Raw genomic sequence first — 25352 nt, forward strand, 5'->3', positions numbered from 1 at the left:
AACTCAAATGTTTTGGGTGCATCCCATCCTCCTTATAATATGAGCTTTGCTTCCAGAAGGTATCAAAATTGTCAATAAATGTTACACCCACAGAGCTGCAATAGTTTCATAGACAGTTATGGAGGGCTAAAAGTCAGTTATGGAGGGCTAAAAGTCTGCTGAAACATTCAATTCCATGATTTAAGGAGGGCACATGTCCTTATATGTGGCATTTGTTGGTAACAAGCAGCGACCCAATCAGTTCTTTAAAATCCATCTTCAGCTGTTCTGAGCTGCTCTTCATAATGTCATTGAATCCCACACAAACTATAATAGATTCAATTTCCAGATGATGCAGGTTTAAAATGTTTGGGAGCAGCTTATTGATGTCCTGTACTCACACTTCTGGATAGCACAATGTTTTTGCTCTAGGGACTGAGACATTTCTCACCATTGAACTGCCAAATACAATGGCTGGAGAAGGGGATGGAGAAATCTGCCCATTCCCACCTCTCACACAATTAATTTAACCATTCACGGGCCCAAGAGAAGAAGGATAGCTGCTCCCGAGAATAGGTCTAGACTTCCCACAGCAGGCAGTGCCCCATCAGATCCAGAGAGGGAAAGGAGTCGAACTCAACGACGAAGCCGCTGCTGGAGTCAGCGTAGTTGGAGTCAGCATAGCTGTCGAAGACACAGATATCCCAGCAATGGAGGCGCAGGTAGATCAGGCACCAGTGCGGCAAAGCTATTTCTTATGTCAATCTGCTCCAAACCTCTCGCAGCATTCCGCTGGCTTCAGTTTCCATGACTTGTGACATGGGACCAGCGCTGTTCTCCGTCTACTCCACTACAAGATGGTGGAGGAGAAGCAGATGGAGACGACATCCTTGGCAGGCAAGTTCCAGGTGGCACAGGACATTTGGATAGGGACAGATGACAAGGCTGAGTGGCGTCCAGCCACAGGAGTTGAGAATGAGAAATGTCAAAATGTTGTTTTCTGCTAGCTAGCTGGCAAGTTATTAGCAGGTGTAGACAAACTCGTATCAACAAAATAAGGAGGTTTCTGAGTTTGTGATGGGAGAGGTTGGAGAGGAAGCAGGCGCCAGTTTAAGAAAAATTGTGGAGCAAATCTTCTTACTCATCCTCTGTCTAACAGCTTTACAGTGGATTTGGCCTTGGATGAGATGAGACTGTCAGAGGAGATCTCAGGAATGATAGTTGAACCCGAACTCGCTGTCCAAATCGGTTAGTCTCCTCTCTTTTTACAACCAAAACCCAAACTAAGTCCTATTGTCTACATTGTCACCGTCCGTAGAAAGTTCAGATCTTCCCCGGGAGATTCGTTTAGCTATATTAATAAGACTAAGTATAGTGCCTCGCGGTGGCCATCGGCAAAACTAAAATTGCGGAACAGCTGACGGGTGCCTGCTGTGTTAACAGTCTGGGAGTCTATCTGCAAGATTTAGGGGGCAAATTTAGTAGAATAGGTTGGAATTGACGATGCAGAAAAGTTAACCATGTGGGTTACTATTGTCCAGCCCAAGACGGTTAATAATGCTATTAGGACCAGCACAAGCCGCGCCCTTCTTCCTGCTTGTTCTCATGAAAAAGAACAAAACAGATAGTCACACTATTTGCGTGAACCAAGCGCAGGTTGAAAGGAAGGGTACGGTGATGTGTGATGCACTGTGGGCGAATTAAAAGCCAGATAACTGTCGGGGCCTATGTCCCCTACCCCTTGTAGTGTGAGCCCTCATAAAGGATGCAGCGCCATCCTTTAGCAATGGGCTGAAGCCTGTGTTTCCCAAGCAACCAAGTATAGCGTCCATGGGGAGACTGCGCAGCAAATCTTCTCCGGATGGTGGTACTGAGACTCTTGTATGCCTGAGGCAAGAATTGCCAGTCATCTCTTAAAATGTTGTAAGGTGCTCTGTACCCTTGGCCAGATGCCTGGATGCAACAGAGAAACATTTTATGAGCGGTAGTGTTAAGCACGAACGGGGATAGTGCTTCAAGGGCAATGTCATCTTCTGTCTGACCTCAGTCGACAACGAGGGAGAGTGAACGGGAGGGCACTTGGAGGGGTGAAGTGCAACTCCCAACACTACCACTGTGTAACAAGGGCAAAAATAAGAGTATAGTGGCAAGGTAAAATCAACATTAATTAATTCTTCCATATCAACGGATGGGGAGAGATGTCTACACTGAACTAGAGAGAGGGTAGGGCAGGGAGCACTGAGTGCTGTGTGCACTGGTTCTCTCATAGGCTAGTGAGCGACTACTAGGCTTTCCGGTCTTCCAGGCCACCAGAGGGCTTGAGAGGTCGGAATTTCACTGTGATAGCAGCGAAGGACTGTTTGTGTCCGGGTCTGCCCTGGTTCTGGGCATTCGCCTGGGTATTAACAGTCGTCTGTGAGGCCAGGGGCTTTAGGGCTCGAGGCTTATCCGTTGTCCCCTATGGTGTGTTTTAGTGCAGGACCCAACGAGCCATCATGGGGCCCGGGTCTGTGGGTATGCAGAAGTTGAAAACCTTTGTCCTCCGTTCTAAGAATTTAGCATTTCTGAAGAATGTCAGTGACAGATTGCACAAAAACCCAATGGGTATAATAGGGGCATCCAAGAGCCCATATTTTTCCTTGACCATAAGACTGACAAAGTCCAGCCAAAGGACCCTCTTTCCTACTAACGTAAATCTTTTGGTAAGGTCACAACTCTGAACGGCGTGCCAAGAGCCGCGGAGAATGAGATCTGTGATGACACAGATTTCCTCCCACATAGCAGTGTCAGCTGTGCATTGACTTTAGGGTCAGGCGGCATCCAGATTTTCATATTGTCATACCGTCCTTCTCTCCTCCTGGGATTTACGGTATTACCGGCTTAGTACACAAGGGGGCGCCCAAAAATGCAAATGCTAACAAAATTAGCACAAGTAATAGCACATTTCCATGGAGGCTGCTAGCTAAATCTGCTAACGAGTGCAAACTAAAATAAACAATTTGCAAAGACAGGCAATCAATCTCATAAAGTTATACATGTGTAAACGTAGATCTAAACTGCTTCATATTGTAAATTCTGTTCAGCATCAGACTCATTTTGTGCTTCAGTTGCACTTCTCCACTCAGAATGCCAGTTTGTGAATTCTCATCTATCAGCAGACAGCTGTGTAGCTACTTTTCCCGCTTCTATTGTCATCTGATGAAAAGGAAGCTATTTTCTGCTGAATGTGTTGCACTAATGTATTTTATGTGAAGGAAAACTATAGTTGCATGTCCCTGATCACTCTATTGGAGAAAAAAAAACACTTGACTTTCAATATAAAATGCTACCCCTGTCAATACATGGACTCACCAACAAGTGCTCAGCATATGTGGGAACTCCTTCAAGACTGTTGGAAAAACATTCCAGGTGAAGCTGGTTGAGAGAATAACAAGAGTGTGCAAAGCTGTCATCAAGGCTAAGGGTAGCTACTTTCAAGAATCTAAAATATATTTTGATTTGATCAAACTTTGAAATGAACCAATCCTCCATTGTTAAGACAATGGAACAATCATGTGCTTCATTATCTAAATATTGAAATAGTGTGGGCGACAGAGAGGAACAAAATGGTGCATTTTGAGGAGAGTAGTTGGTGAGATGGGGAGAACAGGCGAGTCTGGGCAGGAGTGATGTTGTTGATGTTTGTATGTTCTCTCTATATGTGTATGTTTTGTATTGTTTAAAAAAATGAACAAATGACCCAAAAAAAATCAAGAAAGTTGGCTTAACGTTGGACCAGCTTGCACTGGCTAGCTAACAAGCTTGTGTGTGCAGAGCGGCACCAGAATGAAAATAAAAACACTTACCTTTTGTAGTTAATAAATTCAATGTGAAAAGTGATAACTATAATATCCTTAACTAACTTTGAAAAGGTTCATCCATTCTTATCTAATAAAAAATATCTTATCCCTAAATTCTGAATCATGCTTGTATGATTCGGAGGAGTAGGGGTCTACGCACGCACACACACTGGCAAAGATTTTCAGATGGCAGGCAGGCAGACACTGGAATACGTTTCTGAGTGACGGGGTGAGTGTTTTGCTTTGTTGCGCTTTTGTGGGACTGGAAAAAATGCTTGGAATGTAAAAAGAACGTTCCCATGCTTATTAGTTGCACTATTGGCAGATGCTCCTGTCTGTCTATGACACGTTATGTGATTGGATGTTCCTAGATTGACTCTGCCTCCAGGCGTTACTCAAAGTTAGAGACCAAATTAGTAATATAAATATAATAAACTATGCATGCTTTCTAAGTCGTAATGGGAGGACCATACAACATAGTAAACTTGCAGTCACGCAATCCTGTGGCATGATAGTTATTTAATCAACAAATGTGCAAAAAAGGGTTTACAGATGTATTGTAGCTAAAAATCATTTAGACTGTTTTGAGGCAGACATTCAGCAGACACATACATACAATAGGTCATATTTTTGAATGTTATGACAGTACGTTGTTAGTAGCCACTACTTTTGATCTATCCGATTACTCATTGCTAGATACGAGACAAATCAGTGCAGATGGAATCGTCTCGATATCTGACATAAAACAATAAGCCAAAGCACCATTGTGATAGAGTGAAAATTCCACCTGACCGGTTAGGAAACTCACCCTCCTCATCTTAACACAACTCATCAACCAGTCAATACCACTGACCCAGTACCACTAACCTGGGATCTGTGTTATCCCAGGTTAGCCAAGTCATGCTGGCAGAGGTAGCAATGGTAACATTATAGGCCAGAGAAGAGAGCACTTAAAGACCTTATCAGTGGGTAAGTGCTCATCATGGATACACATGTATTAGCAGCCAATTGGACATGCATTAATGAAGGGTAGTACAACTCTTAGACATCTATTGGGTCAAAGAGGCCATAAACACAAAGTATTATGTGCCTCGGTATCACAGAGTTGATCTATCTAAGAGCTTGAAACTCCTCAGCAAGTACAGAACTGTTATATTCAGCTAGCATTTTTTATAGTATTTCCTTAATTTTTTATAGTCATATTACACAGTTTACAAAACATAAGGAACACCTTCCTAATAGTGAGTTGCACCCCCTTTTGCCCTCAGAACAACCTCAATTTGTTGGGGCCTGGACTCTACAAGGGGTCGAAAGAGTTCCATTGTTTCGACAGACAAGCTGTCTTCATCATAGTATAATGACAAACACTGTGGGTCACTAGTTTATAAAGTTTCAAAGGACACACAGGTATCTGTAATCCCAGTTTCAAAGGACACACTAAAACTAATAAGGATCCAACCTTTTTTTTTTTTTTTTTTACAAATTTCACCTAAAATGACATACCCAAATCTAACTGCCTGTATCTCAGGACCTGAAGCAATAATATGCATATTCTTGATACCATTTGAAAGGAAACACTTTGAAGTGTGTGGAAATTTGAAATGAATGTAGGAGAATATAACAAATTAGATCTGGTAAAAGATAAAAATAAAAAAACAATTTTTTTGTACCATCATCTTTGAAATGCAAGAGAAAGGCCATAACGTACTATTACAGCCCAGACGCAATTTAGATTTTGGCCACTAGATCTCAGCAGTGTATGTGCAAAGTTTTAGACTGAACCAATGAACCATTGCATATCTGTTCAAACTGTTTTATCAAGATTGCCCAAATGTGCCTAATTGGTGTATTAATACAAGTTAATTAATTCAAGTTCATAATTGTGCACTCTCCTCAAACAATAGCATGGTATTATTTCACTGTAATAGCTACTGTAAATTGGACAATGCAGTTAGATTAACAAGAGTTTCAGCTTTCTGCCCATATTAGATATGTCTATGTCCTGGGATTTTTTTTTTTGTTACTTACAACGTCATGCTAATCAAATTAGCCTATATTAGCTCAACCGTCCTGCGGGTGTCCCACCGATCCCGTAGAGTTTTAAGAGGGAATGCTTTGATTGGTGGGTGCTTTCTGATTAGATGCCAATCATGTCACATCTTTTTAAACAACATAATGGTACATAGTTGGTACACATTCTTGTGCATTTTGCTACTATGCATCAGCTGATTCTAAAATCAATTTCCAACTGATCAACCTCCACAGGTTATGCAAGATATGCATGTCAACAAGACTGTGATGTGTTGTCAGCAGCGGTAAACTGTTACTAAAGATTTGCTATAGGATTTTCTCAAAGATTGAAATGTGCTTACAAAGGCCTAGAAAGAGCATACCATCTCCAAATTGTTTCTCTCCTATGCAATTTGCAGAGGCAAGCACAAAGCAGAACTGGGAACAGACCGTTTGAGTTTGAAGTATTGACCCTCAGGGCTAAATTGAGTTGCATATCTGACTCGTCTAGTGATCGACAACGACAGCTGGTTTTCTCCATTTTATGAACCCAGACCTAGAGTAATGTGCACAGTTAAGTTTATACGGTAAAGTCATACCGTATAAAAAAAAAATCACAACAGCTGTGATGGAAAGAGGAAGTTTTGGTACAATTTTCTAAATGCTGACAGATAATTTGTTCTTCGACATCGTGGGATCTTTTTGTGTATGTGAAATTAATTATGCGAGAAATGGCAGCGGAAACTCCTTTATGCGCAAATATTGATATAATAATCATCATATTGAGTCACAAGATTATATAGTGCAAGATCCTCCCCCTACGACTCAGGAAGCCACACAGTTTATTAGGCTACAAATTAATAAAGTTAGGATGAACTTCACACGGGGGTGAGCTTGATCCTCTTTTCCAATAAATATTGAGGGTCTTATTCTGGTGACACGATGAACAATGCTTGTCTGCAAAAAAGTACCATCATCCCGTACTGAATTTTATCCACAATAAGTCAGTTTGGTGGAAACACCAGCTGTGGGAAAATGCGCATATTTTCTTTATGTGGATTTTTTATATTCACATTTAAATCACCATTAAAGTCACCAATTGGATGGACATCTGGCTATAGAAACAAAACAATATTGGTGTAAAATGAAAACTAGACTTCCTCACTTTTTACAAACGGGCATAATATACTTACTTAAATAGTTTGAAAATCTCAAACACATCTCAGATTCAGTACAAAATTCATCTTAAAAATCGACAAAGTTTCCATAAGCCCTTATACGGCCTACATCAATGATTCACATAATTTGTAAAAAGAATGACATACTATAAAAGGTTGGCAAAAAGATTTATGCCACAATCTGCAAATCACCCGATTTAATGACATGTTGATATCACCCTTATACAGTGCATTCAGAAAGTATTCACATCCCTTGACTTTTTACACATTTTGTTACGTTACAGCACACATTTAAAATCATTTAAATTTTGATTTTGTGTCACTGATCTACACACAATAACCCATAATGTCAAAGTGGATGTACAGTAGGTTTTTAGAAATGTGTATAACAAATGGAAAGCTGAAATGTCTTCAGTCAATAAGTATTCTATCCCTTTGTTCTGGCAAGCCTAAATAACTTCAGGAGTAATAATGGGCATAGCAAGTCAGATAATATGTTGCATGGACTAACTCTGTGCCCAATAATGGTGTTTAACAGGATTTTTTAATGACTACCTCTTCTCTGTACCCCACACATACAATTATCTGCAGGGTTCCTCGTTCAGCAATGAATATCAAGCACAGATTCAATGACAAAGACCAGGGAGGTTTTCCAATTCCTCGCAAAGCAGGGCACCTATTAGTAAATGTGATATTTCCGTTTTTTATTTATAATACATTTGCAAAAATGTGCTTTTCCTTTGACATTATGGGCTATAGTGTGAAGATTGATGAGGGGGGAAAAATTAATCAATTTTAGAATAAGACTAACGCAACAAACTGTGGGAAAAGTCAAGGGGTCTGAATACTTTCGGAATGCACTGTATATGCAGGTCTTTTATGAATGCTTCATTAAAACTACATGTGGTATTCGAAAACAACAAAACAGCAGCCCTGCCACTTGTTTTGTTATACAATTAAGAGATGGGACAAAGGGAATATTACGCCCTCTTAAATTCGTAGACAGCTCTAGATGCAAGGACTGCCAGTCCATGACATCAACTGGCAGTAGTTTGTTTTAAACATATTTAGAAAACTTTACATTGTTTGTTTACGTTCTTGTCTTTAAACAATGGAGTAAAAACAACCTTATATTTTGGTGTTTTATAGAGAACGACAGTTGAGCTATGCTCATGAGGCCTTTATAAATTATAGTCTTCAAGAATCAATGGGTAAATATCAAGAATTGAAATGACCAAAGCACTTCATGATGACAGAAGTGAGTGCTACGGAGGGATAGTTCAATTACCTTTGCTTTCTTAGATACAGGGACAATGGTGGCCATCTTGAAGCATGTGGAAACAACAGACTGGGATAGGGAGAGATTGAATATATCTGTGAACACACCAGCCAGCCTGCACATGCTTTGAGGATGCGGCTAGGGATACCATCTGGGCCGGCAGCCCCTCTAGTGACTCCCCAACATCGACTGACACTAATTAGCATAATGCAAAGGACATAAATATTCCTATTCATGAAAATCACAAGTGAAATATATTGAGACACAGCTTAGCCTTTTGTTAATCACCCTGTCATCTCAGATTTTCTAAATATGCTTTACAGCCAAAGCTAGACACGCATTGTGTAAGTTTATCGATAGCCTAGCATAGCATTTTGTCCAGCTAGCAGCAGGTAACTTGGTCACGGAAATCAGAAAAGCAATCAAATTAAATTGTTGACCTTTGATGAGCTTCGCATGTTTTCACTCACGAGACTCCCAGTTAGATAGCCAAAGTTCCTTTTTTCCAAAAATATTATTTTTGTAGGCGAAATAGCTCCGTTTGTTCTTCACGTTTGGCTGAGAAATCGCCCGGAAATTGCAGTCACAAAAACTCCGAAAAATATTCCAAATTAGCTCCATAATATCGACAGAAACATGGCAAACGTTGTTTATAATCAATCCTCAAGGTGTTTTTCAAATATCTATTCGATAATATATCCACCGGGACAATTGTTTTTTCAGCAGGACCGATTGGAATAATGGCTACCTCTGTATTTTACGTGAGAATCACTCAGAGCCATCAGGTGACCACTTGCACAATGTAGCCGCTTACGTGTATTCTTCAACATAAATGAGTAAAAGTACATCACAATGCTGTAGACACCTTGGGGAATACGGAGAAAAAGTAATCTGGTTGATAGCCCACTCACTGCTCAATAGGGACGCAGAGCTTTCAAAAGATGAAAGCCTGGATTTTTCTCAGGCTTTCGCCTGCAATATCAGTTATGTTATACTCACAGACAATATTTTTACAGCTTTGGAAACTTTAGAGTGTTTTCTATTCTAAGCTGTCAATTATATGCATATTCTAGCATCTTGTCCTGACAAAATATCCCGTTTACTACGGGAACGTTATTTTTCCAAAAATGAAAATACTGCCCCCTAGTCACAAAAGGATATTATTAAGGACATTACATCAAAGTTGGATCAGCCTGTAGTGTGGTTTTCCACTTTAATTTTGAGTGTGACTCCAAATCCAGACCTCCATGGGTTGATAAATTTGATTTCCATTGATAATGTGTGATTTTGTTGTCAGCATATTCAACTATGTAAAGAAAAAAGTATTTAATAAGAATATTTCATTAATTCAGTGTTATTTTAGTGTTCCCTTTATTTTTTTGAGCAGTGCATATATGTATATATATATATATATGTAGATATTATTTCAAATCAAAATCAAAGTTGCGCCAAATACAACAGGTGTAGACCTTAAAGCAAAATGCTTACTTACAGGCTCTAACCAATAGTGCAAAAAAGGTATTAGGTGAACAATAGGTAAGTTAAGAAATAAAACAACAGTAAAAAGACAGGCTATATACAGTAACGAGGCTATAAAAGTAGTGAGGCTACATACAGACACAGGTTAGTCAGGCTGATTGAGGTAGTATGTACATGTAAACATGGTTAAAGTGACTATGCATGTAGGATCAACAGAGAGTAGCAGTAGCAGAAAAGAGGGGGTTGGCAGGTGGTGGGTGGGACACATCGCAGATAGCCTGGTTAGCCAATGTGCGGGAGTACCGGTTGGTCGGCCCAATTGAGGTAGTATGAACATGAATGGATAGTTAAAGTGACTATGCATATATGATAAACAGAGAGTAACAATGCAAATAGTTTAGGTAGCCATTTGATTACCATTTCAGGAGTCTTATGGCTTGGGGGTAAAAACTGTTGAGAAGCCTTTTTGTCCTAGACTTGGCACTCCGGTACCGCTTGCCATGCGGTAGTAGAGAGAACAGTCTATGGCTGGGGTGGGTGGGGTCTTCGACAATTTTTAGGGCCTTCCTGATGGTGTAGAGGTCCTAGATGGCAGGCAGCTTAGCCCCAGTGATGTACTGGGCCGTACACACTACCCTCTGTAGTGCCTTGCGGTCAGAGGCCGAGCAATTGCCGTACCAGGCAGTGATGCAACCAGGATGCTCTCGATGTTGTAGCTGTAGAACCTTTATAGGATCTCAGGACCCAAGCCAAATATTTTCAGTTTCCTGAGGGGAAATATGCTTTGTCGTGCACTCTTCACGACTGTCTTGGTGTGTTTGAACCATTCTAGTTTGTTGGTGATGTGGACACCAAGGAACTTGAAACTCCCAACTTGCCCCACTACAGCCCCGTCGATAAGAATGGGGGCGTGCTCGGTCCTTCTTTTCCTGTAGTCCACAATCATCTCCTTAGTCTTGGTTACATTGAGGGAGAGGTTGTTATTCTGGCACCACCCGGCCAGGTCTCTGACCTCCTCCCTATGGGCTGTCTCATCGTTGTCGGTGATCAGGCCTACCACTGTTGTGTCGTCAGCAAACTTAATGATGGTGTTGGAGTCGTGCCTGGCCATGCAGTTGTGGGTGAACAGTGAGTACAGGAGGGGACTGGGCACACACCCCTGGGGAGCTCCAGTGTTGAGGATCAGCGTGCCAGATGTATCGGTACATACCCTCACCCCCGTAGGGCAGCCTGTCAGGAAGTCCAGGATCCAGTTGCAGAGGGAGGTGTTTTGTCCCAGGATCCTTAGCTTAGTGATGAGCTTTGAGGGTACTATGGTGTTGAACGCTGAGCTGTAGTAAATGAAAAGTAGTCTCACATAAGTGTTCCTTTTGTCCAGGTGGGAAAGGGCAGTGTGGAGTAGTGTGGCATCATCTGTTGATCTGATTGGGCGGTATGCAAATTGGAGTGGGTTTAGGGTTTCTGGGATAATTACCAACCTTTTAAAGCACTTCATGGCTACGGACATGAGTGCTGCACGTCTGTAGTCATTTAGGCAGGTTGCCTTTGTGTTCTTGGGAACAGGGACTATGTTGGTCTGCTTGAAACATGTTGGTATTACAGACTCAATCAGGGACATGTCGAAAATGTCAGTGAAGACACCTGCCAGTTGCTCAGCACATCCCCGGAGCACACATCCTGGTAATCCGTCTTGCCCCGCAGCCTTGTGTATGTTGACCTGTTTAAAGGTCTTACTCACGTCGGCAACGGAGAGCGTGATCACACAGTCGTCGGGAACAGCTGATGCTCTCATGCATGCCTCAGTGTTGCTTGCCTCGAAGTGATTTTGCTCGTCTGGTAGGCTCGTGTCACTGGGCAGCTCGTGGCTGTGCTTCCCTTTGTAGTCTGTAATAGTTTTCAAGCCCTAACACATAAAACGAACGTTGGAGCCGGTGTAGTATGATTAAATATTAGCCCTGTATTGACGCTTTGCCTGTTTGATGGTTCGTCACACAGCATAGCAGGATTTCTTGTAAGCTTCAGTGTTAGAGTCCCGCTCCTTGAGAACGGCAGCTCTACCCTTTAGCTCAGTGCGAATGTTGCCTGTAATCCATGGCTTCTGGTTGGGGTATGTATGTACGGTCACTGTGGGGACGACATCCTCAATGCACTTATTGACAAAACCCGTGACTGATGTGGTATACTCCTCAATGCCATCGGAAGAATCGCGGAACATGTTCCAGTCTGTGATAGCAAAACAGTTCTGTAGTTTAGCATCTGCTTCATCTGACCACTTTTTTATAGACCGAGTCACTGGTGCTTCCTGCTTTAATTTGAGCTTGTAAGCAGGAATCAGAAGGATAGAGTTGTGGTCGGATTTACCAAATGGAGGGCGAGGTAGAGCTTGGAACGCGTCTGTGTGTGGAGTACAGGTGATCTAGAATTTTTTTCCCCTCTGGTTGCACATTTAACATGTTGATGGAAATTTGGTAGAACTGATTTAAGTTTCCCTGCATTAAAGTCTCCAACCACTAGGAGCGCCGCCTCTGGGTGAGTGGTTTCCTGTTTGCTTATTTCCTTATACAGCTGCCTGAGTGCGGTCTTAGTGCCAGCATCTGTCTGTGGTGTTAAATAAACAGCCACAAAAAGTATAGCTGAAAACTCTCTAGGCGTGGCCTGCAATTTATCACAATATACTCTACTTCAGGCGAGCAAAATCTAGAGACTTCCTTAGATTTCGTGCACCAGCTGTTGTTTACAAATCTGCACAGACAGCCCCACCCCCGAGTCTTACCGGAGTGTGCTGTTCTATCTTGCCAGTGCAGCGTATATCCCACTAGCTGAATATCCATGTCATCATTCAGCCACGATTCCGCGAAACATAGGATATTACAGTTTTCCGAAGCTACTCTGAACATATCCCAGTCAACGTGATCAAAACAATCTTGAAGCGTGGATTCCGATTGTTCAGACCAGAGTTGAATAGTCCTCACCACGGATGCTTCCTATTTTAGTGTCTGCCTATAAGAGGGGAGGAGCCAGATGGAATCATGGTCCGATCTGCCGAATGGAGGGCGGGGGATGACCTTATATGCATTCCTGGAAGGTACTACAGCAATGGTCAAGGGTTTTAGCAGCACGAGTACAACAATCAATATGTTGGAGCCTTTTCAGGAGCCTTTTCCTCAAATTTTCTTTGTTAAAATCCCCAGCTACAATAACTGCAGCCTCAGGATATCTGGTTTCCAGTTTGCATAAAGTCTAGTGAAGTTCTTTGAGGGCCGTCATGGTATCCACTTGGGGGGGGGGGGGGGATATAGACCACTGCAGGCTATTATTGACGAAAATTATCTCGGGAGATAGTTCGGTCGGCATTTGATTGTGAGATATTCTAGGTCGGGTGAACAGAAGGACTTTAGTTCCTCCTGTATGTTATCACAGTTACACCATAAGTCGCTAATCATAAAACATATACCTCCACCCTTCTGCTTCCCGGATGAGATGTTTGTACCTGTCGGTGCGATGTACTGAGAACCCAACTGGCTTTACAGAGTCAGACAGTATATCTCGAGAGCGCCATGTTTCCGTGAAGCAGAGTATGTTACAATCCCTGGTGTCTTGGAATATTGGACCTTAGCGAGTAAAATACTCAGGAGCTGTGGGTGGTGTGCATTCTTTCTAAGTCGGACAAGAAGACTGCCTCGAGTACCTCTTCTCCGCCAGCGTTGTTTTGGGTCAGCCTCTGAAATAAGTTCAATTGCTCTGGGGATAGAAAACAAAGGATCCGCTCCAGGAAAGTCGTAATCCTGGTCGTAATGCTGGAAGTTCTGGTGAGTTACCGCCGCTCTAATATCCAATAGTTCTTCCCGGCTGTGTGTAATGACACAAAAATGATTCCTGAGCTAATGACGTAAAAAATAGCTAGTCACGATGCTGCCATCTCAATCGGAGCCATCATGTTAAAATAAAATAAAAAGAGGCTACATGATAGCTCATATCCACTGTAGCATCCAAATACAACTACAGTTGATCATATCACTAATACCTACAGTTATATAATGAAGCAAAAAAATGTCAAATGTCAACTGTAAAATTATAAACATAAGATAGATTCTCACATTCAGGATCTAATCTGTCATTCTGCCCCTGAGCAAGGAAGTTAACCCACTGTTCCCCAGGCGTTGATGTCGATTAAGGCAGCCCCCCGCACCGCTCTGATTCAGAGGGGTTGGGATAAATGCGGAAAACATATCAGTTGAATGCTTCGAGTTGTACAATTGACTAGGCATCTTCTGTTCCCTTTCCTACACTTGGTCTGTAGCCGGGGGGTGGGGGCATTACTCAGCAGACTGTGACAGGAAAGACATAAATGTGCGATGACAGAGATGTGTCTGCTCTCAGCTCCACAAGCCAGGTTGATCGACTTATCGGTCTCCCTCCTTTTTTTATTTGTTTTTCTGTTATTTTCTCCAGTAGTCTTATTCCGGTGCTCAGCATGCATTGCAGCTCAAGGTCAATAGAATCTCTTTGCTCTGGAACTCCCTGTTGTATTTTTATGAGGTTTATTTCCCTCATTAGAAGCAGCCAGAGTCCAAAATACAAATTCAAGACCTCTTTACATTTTGAAAGCTTTGTTATTAGAATCTCACTCCCTTGAAAGCTATGCAAATCTTTCAGTCTCTTGGATGTTCAATTCCCAGTATTATGTGACCTCTGATGAAATATCCTTTATGTACCTAAAGTAAATCCTGACTTAGTATCACCAAAATTAATTTCCATCTCGTGTCACAAAGTAACCTAAATCCATCATGATAATCTCAACAACGGTATCAAATTACTCTGGAATATATTCCCTTTGCCCTCCAGTGTCATTGAGCATAGCATTCTATACTCTGAAGTAATGCTTTGAATCAATGGATTTCTTATACATGTATCACAAGGAAGATACCAGTCATTCTTGGTGAATAAACCAAAAATATCTTACAGCATAATTTAACCCGAGGGAGTATTTCAAGCGTCTTAGAATTTCTTAATGAGAATGTCTGAGACAGATGGAATAAGACCATTGTACCACAGTAGCAATTCTGTGTACAGGTACCGCTCCTCCTTGCAATGAGATCTGTAATAATAATGTGGAAGGTATTAATACTGGTTTAAGGTAAAGGTCTCCTAATAGGTGTTATTTATCATACTTTGAGGAATGAGATCTAAGATATTTGAAGAAGAAAAATAAATAAATTTTCAAAACAGACCATACCTTGAAGTATATTTTGTAGGGATTCCTTAAATTTTCAGGGATTTTTTTGTCAAACTGGGACACATGTACAGCTTAACCTAGAATGATACTGACATTTTTATTAATCCCAAAAAGGAACACTTTATGGCAGCTTGGATGACGCAGGCCAGTGTCATCTCAACAGAAGAACACTTTTGAAGTCTGAAAACATCTGAGAAAATTTGTCGCGTCATGTCCCTAGAGGAATGTGGAGGAAAAACTGATTTACTTTGTTGTAGAAAAAGCTAAATATGTAATTATTTTACAAGAAGGTTCGTACAGGCTGTAGTAGTTAAATGAAAAATCAGAAAAAGAAAGACGGAGAAAGTGGAGACTGTGTTGGGTAATTTGAGTGCAAATAATATACAAAATGTCCATGTCCGTGTTTTCCTCAGACTCAGATTTGTTTTTATTTGCACTTCAAGCAAATAACATGTAGAGGGAGTTGAGCGAGCTCTGACTGCATTTTCACAATACTTTGGTATTTATTTATTTTAACTTAACTAGGCAAGTCAGTTAAGAGCAAATTCTTATTTACAATGACGGCCTACCAAAAGGAAAAAGGCCTCCTGTGGGGACGGGGGCTGGGATTAAAAATAAAAATGAATGAAATAAAAATATAGAACAAAACACACATCACGACAAGAGAGACAACACTACATAAAGATATCCCTAAGACAACATAGCAGCAACACATGACAACACAGCATGGTAGTAGCCCAACATGGTAGCAGCCCAACATGGTAGCAGCGAGGGTACAAACATTATTGGGCACGGGCAACAACACAAAGGGCAAGAAGGTAGAGACAACAATACATCACGCAAAGCCACCACAACTGTCAGTAAGAGTGTTCATGATGGAGTCTTTGAATGAAGAGATTGAGATAAAACTGTCCAGTTTGAGTGTTTGTTGCAGTTTGTTCCAGTCGCTAGCTGCATGGAACTGAAAAGATGAGCGACCCAGGGATGTGTGTGCTTTGACCTTTAACAGAATGTGACTAGCAGAACGGGTGTTGTATGTGGAGGATGAGGGCTACAGTAGATATCTCATATGGGGGAGTGAGGCCTAAGAGGGTTTTATAAATAAGCATCAACCGTTGGGGTCTTGGGACGGGTATACAGAGATGACCAGTTTACAGAAGAGTATAGAGTGCAGTGATGTGTGTAAGGAGCAATGGTGGAAAATCTGATAGCCAAATTGTAAAGAACATCTAACCGCTCGAGAGCACCTTTACCTGCCGATCTATAAATGACGTCTCCGTAATCTAGCATTGGTAGGATGGTCATCTGAATCAGGGTTAGTTTGGCATCTGGGGTGAAAGAGGAGCGATTATGAGAGGAAACCTTGATATGTGCTGAGAGAAGGGCAGTGTACCGTCTAGCCATACTCCCAAGTACTTGTATGAGGTGACCACCTCAGGCTCTGAACCCTCAAAGGTAGTAATCACACCGGAGGGGAGAAGGGCATTCTTCTTACAAAACCACATTACCTTTGTTTTGGAGGTGTTCAGAACAAGGTGAAGGGTAGAGAAAGCCTGATGGACACTAAGAAAGCTTTGTCGTAAAGCGTTTAACACAAAAGCCGTATTGGTTGTACAATTTATCATAACTCTAAAACTACTTGAAATCCCACTCAGAAAATTGTGTATTCAATGTACAGCATGTAAAGCCATATATAGTGCCTTTGGAAAGTATTCAGACCCCTTGACTTTTTCCACATTTTGTTACATTAAAGCCATATTCTAAAATGGATTAAATAAAATCCAATCCTCAATTTACACACAATAACTCATAATGACAAAGCAAATGTACTACAAATAAAAACCAGAAATACCTTACTTAAATAAGTATTCAGACCCTTTGCTATGAGACTTGAAATTTAGCTCAGGTGCATCAATTTTCCACTGATTATCCTTGAGATGTTTCTACAACTTGATTGGAGTCCACCTGTGATCAATTCAATTGATTGGACATGATTTGGAAAAGGCACACACCTGTCAATATAAGGTCCCACAATTGACAGTGCATGTCAGAGCAAAACTCAAGCCATGAGGTTGAAGGAATTGTCCGTAGCACTCCGAGGCAGGATTGTGTCGAGGCACCGATCTGAGGAAGGGTACCAAACAATTTCTGCAGCATTGAAGGTCCCAAGAACACAATTCCTCCATCATTCTTAAATGGAAGAAGTTCGGAACCACCAAGACTCTTCCTAGAGCTGGCCTCCCGGACAAACTGAGCAATCACAGACAAACTGAAATGGTCCACCCGCACAGACAGTGTGGTGAAGAAGGCACAACAGCGCCTCTTCAACCTTAGGAGGCTGAAGAAATTTGTCACCTAAAACCCTCACAAACTTTGACAGATGCACAATTGAACGCATCCTGTCGAGCTGTATCACCGCCTGGTACGACAACTGCACCGCAAGGCTCTCCAGAGAGTGGTGCGGTCTGCTAAAGGCATCACCGCGGGCAAACTACCTGCCCTCCAAGACACCTACAGCACCTGATGTCACAGGAAGGTGAAATAGAACATCAAGGACAACATCCACTCGATCCACTGCCTGTTCACCCTACTACCATCTAGAAGGCGAGGTCAGTACAGGTGCATCAACGCTGGGACCGAGAGACTGAAAAACACCTTCTATAAAGGCCATCAGACTGTTAAACAGCCATTACTAACAGAGGCTGCTGCCTATATACAGACTTGAAATCATTGGCCAGTTTAATAAATGTATCACTAGTCACTTTAATAATGTTTACATGTCCTGCATTACTCATCTCATATGTAAACGCAGGAAGGAAACGTCCCTGTCTTTCAAAGATCATTTGTAAAAATCCAAATAACTTCACAGATCTTCATTGTAAAGGGTTTAAACACTGTTTCCCCATGCTTGTTCAATGAACCATAAACAATTAATGAACATGCATCTGTGGAACAGTCATTAAGACACTAACAGCTTACAGACAGTAGGCAATTAAGGTCACAGTTATCAAAACTTAGGACACCAAAGAGGCCTTTCTACGGACTCTGTAAAACACAAAAAGAACGATGCCCAGGGTCCCTGCTCATCTGCTTGAACGTGCCTTAAGCATGCTGCAAGAAGGCATGAGGACTGCAGATGTGGCCAGGGCAATAAATTGCAATGTCCGTACTGTGAGACACCTAAGACAGCGCTACAGGGAGACAGGACGGATAGCCGTTTGTCCTCGCAGTGGCAGACCACATGTAACAACACCTGCACAGGATCGGTACATCCGAACATAACACCTGCGGGACAGGTACAGGATGACAACAACTGCCTGTGTTACACCAGGAACACACAATCCCTCCATCAGTGCTCAGACTGTCCGAAATAGGCTGAGAGAGGCTGGACTGAGGGCTTGTAGGCCTGTTGTAAGGCAGGTTCTCACCAGACATCACCGGCAACAATGTCGCCTATGGGCACAAACCCACCAGCCATACTGCTCGTTCTGTGTGCGATTTCCTGCAAGACAGGAATGTCAGTGTTCTGCCATGGCCAGCAAAGAGCCCGGATCTCAATCCCTTTGAGCACGTCTGGGACCTGTTGGATCGGAGGGTGATGGCTAGGGCCATTCCCCCCAGAAATGTCCGGGAACTTGCAGGTGCCTTGGTGGAAGAGTGGGGTCAGTTTCTGTCTCAGTTGTTGAATCTTGTTATGTTCATACAAATATTTACACATGTTAAGTTTGCTGAAAATAAATGCTGTTGAAAGTGAGAGGACATTTCTTTTTTTGCTTTTGAGTTCATATACTCTATTTTACACCATCTATTGCATCTTGCCTATGCTGCTCTGTCATTGCTCAGCCATATATATGTATATATTATTATTCTATTCCTTTACTTTACTTAGTATTGTTTGTATTAAGTAGTTGTTGTGGAATTGTTAGATTACATGTTTGATATTGCTGCACTGTTGGAACTGGAAGCCCAAGCATTTCGCTACACTTGCAATAACATCTGCTAACCACGTGTATATGACCAATAAAATTTGATTTGACATCTCTGGAGAGACCTGCAAATAGCTGTGCACCAACAATCCCCATCCAACCTGACCGAGCTTAAAAAGATTTGCAGAGAAGAATGTGAGAACCTCCCCAAATACAGGTGTGCCAAGCTTCATGCCCAAGAAGATTGGAGGCTGTAATCACTGCCAAAGGTGCGTCAACAAAGTACTGAGTAAAGGGTTTGAATACTTATATAAATTAGCAAACATTTCTAAAATCCTGTTGTTGCTTTGTCATTATGGGGTAGTGTGTGTAGATTAGGGAAAAAATATTTAATACATTTTAGAATAGGCTTTTACCTAGCAAAATGTGGAAAAAGTCAAGGGGTCTGAATACTTTCCGAAGGCACTGTAATTGAGCACAATTTAAAGAGGTATTATGAAATAAAACGTTTTCATTTCAGAGCACAGGGTAAGCATTCAAATGACACCTGCTGACTAAAGTTCATGGACTGGGCAAGCCCAAAATTGTATAAATATCGAAACCAAATAGTCAGTCAAGTCAGTCAATTCAGGAAGTAACCTGAAATTCCAATTCACTTTTTCCAAAGTGAAAAAAGAACCACTTCAAATTATTTAAATAAACTGAAAAGATGTTAGATTCAAATCACTTCCTGATGGCAAAGGTGTATAAAGATGGAGGAATTCAGATTTGACATTGTTTTAGCACAACCCGCAGAATTTATTAACTATAGCAACATGGTTCAATGTGCCAATAAATCAGCACAATGTACTTTTTTTTTCCATCTTTGAGCTAGAGTTGGGATCAAGTTTACTATGCTAATGCAAGTACAAAAAAATAGCACTGTATTATACAGTGAACTTAGCCCATTAGGCATTTGTGGTAAGTACATGTGCGGCTGCCATCTTTATGCTTGTCCGCCATATCCAGTACCAGTCAAAAGTTTGGATACACCTACTCATTCTTGGGATTTTTTTACATTGTAGAATAATAGTGAAGACATCAAAACTATGAAATAACACATATGGAATCATGTGGTAACCAAAGAAGTTATGGCCATGAAGGCCTGATTCACGCAGCCTCCTCTGAATGTAGAAAATAGTCAAAAATAAAGAAAACCCATTGAATGAATAGGTGTGTCTAAACTTTTGACTGGTATTGTATCTATATTTTTTTACCTTTATTTAACAAGGCAAGTCATTTAAGAACAAATTCTTATTTACAATGACGGCCTACCCCAGCCAAACCGTGACCCGAATGACACTGGGCCAATTGTGCGCCGCCCTATGGGACTCCCAATCACGGCCAGTTGTGATACAGCCTGGAATCAAACCAGGGTCTGTAGTGACACCTCTAGCACTGAGATGTAAGTACCTTTGACTGCTGTGCCACTCGAGAGCACCACTCGGGAGTACTGTATATATTTTGGGTATAATATGTATATTTATGTTGTATATACAGGGCACATTTGTCTTCCCTGTTAAAATAAAGGTTAAATGAAACAATTAAATACAAAAACTGACTGACTTCAATTTGAATTCATTTATATAGTGTATATTACCAGGCAACGGATAGACTTGACTTTTTATGGGATACAACATAGGGGGGCTCCTGAGCGGCGCAGTGGCCTATAAGTCACTGCAGTATGTGATTCGAATCCAGACTGCAGTACGTGATTCGAATCCAGGCTGCATCACATCCGGCTGTGATTGGGAGTCCCATAGGGCGGCGCACAATTGGCCTAGATTGAAATGGTCACATTCATAAGAAAGGGAGGCAGAGGAAATGTTGATGAAACTCTGAGAGGAAAGAGAGATAAAGAAAAATATATGAAGGGAAAGAGACTCACCTTCGGCTGAACCTCCACCTCCACCACTTGATTCTTGTTCATGCAGCCTTTCACAAAGCCCTCAACATTGCTGTTGAACTTCATAAAGATCACATAGGTGGCATAGGCTGAGAGCAGAGCAATACTTTCCCAGTAGGAGATGTAGTTATCCAGGAAGAAACATATGAGCATGATCAGGCCTATGATGTAGAAGGAGACGTCACGGAAGAGGGGCCACCAGGTCAGATTGAGGATCTCCCTGGAGAAGATGGCACACATTCCAATGACGAAGAGAATGTTGAAGACAGCTGAGCCCACAATGGTTCCAATACCCACATTGCTGTGGGAGATGAATACGCCGATGACAGAAGTGAAAAGCTCGGGAGCTGACCCGCCTGCCGCCATGAAGGTGGCCCCCGCCACGTCATCAGAGATGGCCAGCTTCTCTGTGATGACTGTCAGAGCGGGCACGAAGAATTCATCACACACAATGGCTAAAGAGATGAACATGTACAGCATCCCAAACATGTGGAGCACCACAGCACCCTGGCGCCTCTCTTCCAGAGTAAACAGGTCCGTGGGGTAGTCCCCCTGGCTCTCGTTGCCGTCTGCCGAAGACCTCATGGCCACGGGCATGTTGGCTGAGACATTGGGATCCCTCTGGTGCTGAGTGGAAAGTAGAGTCCTGTGGGGAGCAGGACCAGACTGAAGGAGGGCCTCTTGAGGCAGGAGCAGCTCCGAGTGGGTCCCTGAGCTCCATGTCAAGGCGCTGAAGGAAAAGGAGATAGCACTTATGGCTACCAGGCTGAACACAAAACCCAGGATTCGTATGGGCCTCAGCTTTCTAAGCAGGTTCTGGTGACGGTGCCTCTTACACGTTGCATCCAGAAAGGGCCTTTGCACCACCATATCCAAGCAGGGTTGGTCCAAACCCATCACTGTGATGTGCTGTGTGTGTTTCTATACTCTCAATGGTTGGCTGGAAAGAGGGTGAGCTGGTTTTTGTTACCAGACACAACGCATGGTGCTGCCGTGGGCTTCAAACAACATGGGAGTATTCCTGAAGCTTTCCAGGGTCTGGCTTGCCAAACGATGTCTTCATATTAGCCTCTAAAAACAAGATTTGAATAGAAATTGAAGAGAAAAAGGAGGAAGCTTCAACATGTAGAATTTACACACAGCAACAAACTGTTAGCTGTCACATGCCTACCTCAATTCTGTAGTGGATTTAACACCACGATGTAGCCTAGTCCTGACCATGGTTATCCAATTTCCTTGAAGATTATTTTTACATTTCAATGTTCTGATGTTTCATTGTGGTATTAAGGCCTATGCTATGATACAGATATACCAGCAATACATGGGTTCAGAGGCAGAGAAATTGAGGGAATAGCTAGCTATATCTTACTTTATCTTTTCAGAAACAAGCAAATAACATTGAGGAAAAATCTTCAAATGTTTGAATTCATAATAGACTAATCATTGCTTGTCACATGCATTGTAAATTACACCCAGATATTAAAGTGATAAGGCCCGAGATGCCAGTGTTTGGAGAATACTTTGGCACGGGTTTTTTAACCCGAGCTAAAATATATCCTCCAAACATCGGCTTTGAGGGCATTATCGCTTTTATACAACGAGTTACCAACATATTCAAATCACTTCAAACTGAAGCTGGAAAGACTGCAAACTAACTGCACTTCGTTTAGTTTGAGCTTTTTTCAATTGACATTTCTTTGTATATAGCCATAAAAAATGATACCAGCTGATTCCTGATTTCGACGGGCTGAGAAAAGCTGCATGCCTGGCTGTCTCGTCCCGACACATTCATCACTATGAGACAGCTGGAGATTTTAATATTGAAACAATGTTGCAAATGTCAGAGAGACAGACAGCAAGGTTTATACAAATCTCTGCTGTTGAAAACTGAACGTTAGGCTAAAAGAAATGTGAGATAATGTTTAGATGCTTTTTATAGAGAAGGCCAAGTTTATACATATCCTGGCTGGGTTGATGAGACAGTGGATTGCGCAGTCAAATGGTAATTTATGGAACAGACACCGGCTGGAATTCGATTTTAACCAACCAGCATTCAGGATTAGACCCACCAGTTGTATAAAGGCTAATAATAACAACATGGAAAACAGGTAGGCTATTTCCTCTGAAAAATATAGATGACACTACATATTAATAGGGACAGGAATGTATGCACTGTAGTTACCATGCTATGTATGTGAAAAGTGGAAATAATTCACCAAGTTGGCCTACTCGGATTCATTAGAAAATATTTATAATAAAGATTCGCCCTACTAATGGTATGGTATCCAGGTAGAATTGTTGCAAATAACCAAATTCCACAAAATTATAGGCCTACTCGGTATGTGATGCACCAAATGCCCCAGACCTAAAAACGAACTTCAATGGCACCTTTATACCGGTCATAGTTACTATATGATTGGATTGCGGCGTTTGAAGCGGATCAAACGTAGCCAAAGCAAATCATATGTGCGTTTGTTCTGCATAGGCTAGGCTATCTATTCTCGGCAGAATGTAACATTTTTTTTGCGCAGACTTGTTTTGTGTCGCAAACGTGGTTAACTGACAGATTCTACTTGAGTCACGGAAATATAAATACTTTTACAATATAAAAAATATTAACGGCTATTGGCGTTTAAATGAAATAGTCTACACGCAAAAAAAATTGGCTACTGGCCTTCTCTAGCGTAGCCTACACCGTGCATTGAAATATCCGCATGGTATGTCTTCATTTATATGAGGAGCGGACAAACGTCTGTTGCAACGTGCGCCTCTGTCCTGCAGTAAAATCTCCCTGCCGCTTAACATTAAAACATAACACGTCAAAGCTGCGTGATTATTACCGACTGTGCACAAACTGGTTGAATCAATGTTGTTTCCACGTCATTTCAACCCCCCAAAAAATGCAATGTGATGACGTTGAATCAACGTGGAAATGTAAGGGAATTTTGTATTTTCCCTCGACTTTTTAAACTAGATAAAAAGACATGGAGATTTTTTGTTGTTGTTGATTTAACCTTGAATTCACATTAGTTGACAACTCAACCACATGTAAATAAAAACTAGACATTGCACTGGGGTCTGTGCCCAGTGGATAGACTACTCAGTTGTCGTAATTTGCGCAAAATGGGCAAAACATGTAACATTGACAAATGTGTCAGTAATTATGAATGTCTTACCTTATATAGCGGTAAATAGAACGGCAACCGTAACACACCAGGTCGAAATTCGGTTCCGTCTTTTGTATTCCCTTGCTCTCATTGAGCAAATGTGATGTTCATACCCTATCCGACGATTGAGGAGGAGCTCCGACAAACTGGTTGCAAACTGCGCTCACCTCAACATCATCCCTCCCATCTCACTGAGAAATCATTCTAGTCTAAAATACATTGCTAATGTAAAAGAAACGACTGGAACCTAAGGTAAGGTCGGTCTAACCACGTGAATAGGGAGGTTATAGTTTACAACAGTGGAAGCCGTCATATGCCATAACAGGATAGACTAGACCTTGATGGAGTTGCCGTGGTTACAACAATGGCACCATTTCAACTATACAGATAGGGCTGATATAGATGGATATACTTGTGCATGTTTGAAATAACATTCAATGATGTTACTTAATGGCCTACACATGATCCTTCATATATAGATAGAAGGTTTGAAGGTCACAGAAGGGGAGTCGCCAAAATGGAGCTAAACCGGTGCTTTATTCACAAAGTGGAAGAGCTAGGATCAGGTTAGCCTTTTAAACCATATGGAATAAGAGGGGGGACTTTATTCCTAAATCAGCACTCCTAATCTATCACTAGGTTGAAAAACATCAGGGCATTTTGGGACATAAGATCCATAAAGGAATGCAGTCATGATTTCAAGGTCAAATAGTGTGTGCTCTATGAAATCAGTGGGATTTGGTGTTGTGGGATTTGTCTGTTGCTCAGCCTTCGGTTGAAGTTACATTCATCTCTACGAACCTGCTGCTCATGTTTACTTTTCATTCCTCTTACATCAAAATCCCCACCAGGGCTTAGCATTAGCAGACATGCCACACAAGCCGTGTTGGATAAAGACAGCAGTCTCTGCACAGCATGACAACCCACTGGGGGAAAAATGGTTGAATCAACGTTGTTTCCACATCATTTCAACCCCCAAAAATAAATGTAGGAAAACTCATTGGATTTGCAGAGTCATCAACGTCAGGGAATTTCGTGTTTTTTTCACCTAACCTTTAACCTAAACGTTTAACCTCGAATGACATGGTGACATGTTTTGTTGATTTCACATTGAATTCACAATAGTTGACAACTCAACCAAATGTAAATCAAAACTAGACATTGAACTGATGTCTGTGTGCAGTGGGAAAGTATGTGTGACACTAATGCCCTCGTGGTAGGTAATAAATCACGATTCACTGACCTCATTGATTGCCCTCCCTTCTTTCCCTGCCTGCAATCAACCCAAAATGGGAACATAGACAGATAGAAACT

At 41.7% G+C, this 25352-nt stretch overlaps 1 protein-coding gene across 4 annotated transcripts in view; it reads right to left on the reverse strand.

Moving 5' to 3' along the window:
* The window catches only part of LOC139416214 (sodium/potassium/calcium exchanger 2-like), a 168057-nt gene extending 143915 nt beyond the window's left edge, over positions 1–24142 (reverse strand). For 3 of the 4 annotated variants that reach the window (XM_071164624.1, XM_071164623.1, XM_071164621.1), the window contains exons 1-2: positions 24048–24142; positions 20854–21942 (exon numbers count right to left, since the gene is read on the reverse strand). In XM_071164624.1, coding sequence (XP_071020725.1) covers positions 20854–21768 — 915 coding nt within the window. In that variant the 5' untranslated portion in view covers positions 21769–21942; positions 24048–24142. Of the gene's footprint in view, positions 1–20853; positions 21943–22042; positions 22107–22594; positions 22677–22828; positions 22883–24047 lie in introns of those variants that run through there. The other variant, XM_071164622.1, reaches the window with a different exon arrangement.
* Positions 24143–25352: the final 1210 nt, after the last annotated feature.

This window comes from Oncorhynchus clarkii, chromosome 9, assembly GCF_045791955.1.
Source record: "Oncorhynchus clarkii lewisi isolate Uvic-CL-2024 chromosome 9, UVic_Ocla_1.0, whole genome shotgun sequence".
NCBI classification, from domain to species: Eukaryota; Metazoa; Chordata; class Actinopteri; order Salmoniformes; family Salmonidae; genus Oncorhynchus; species Oncorhynchus clarkii.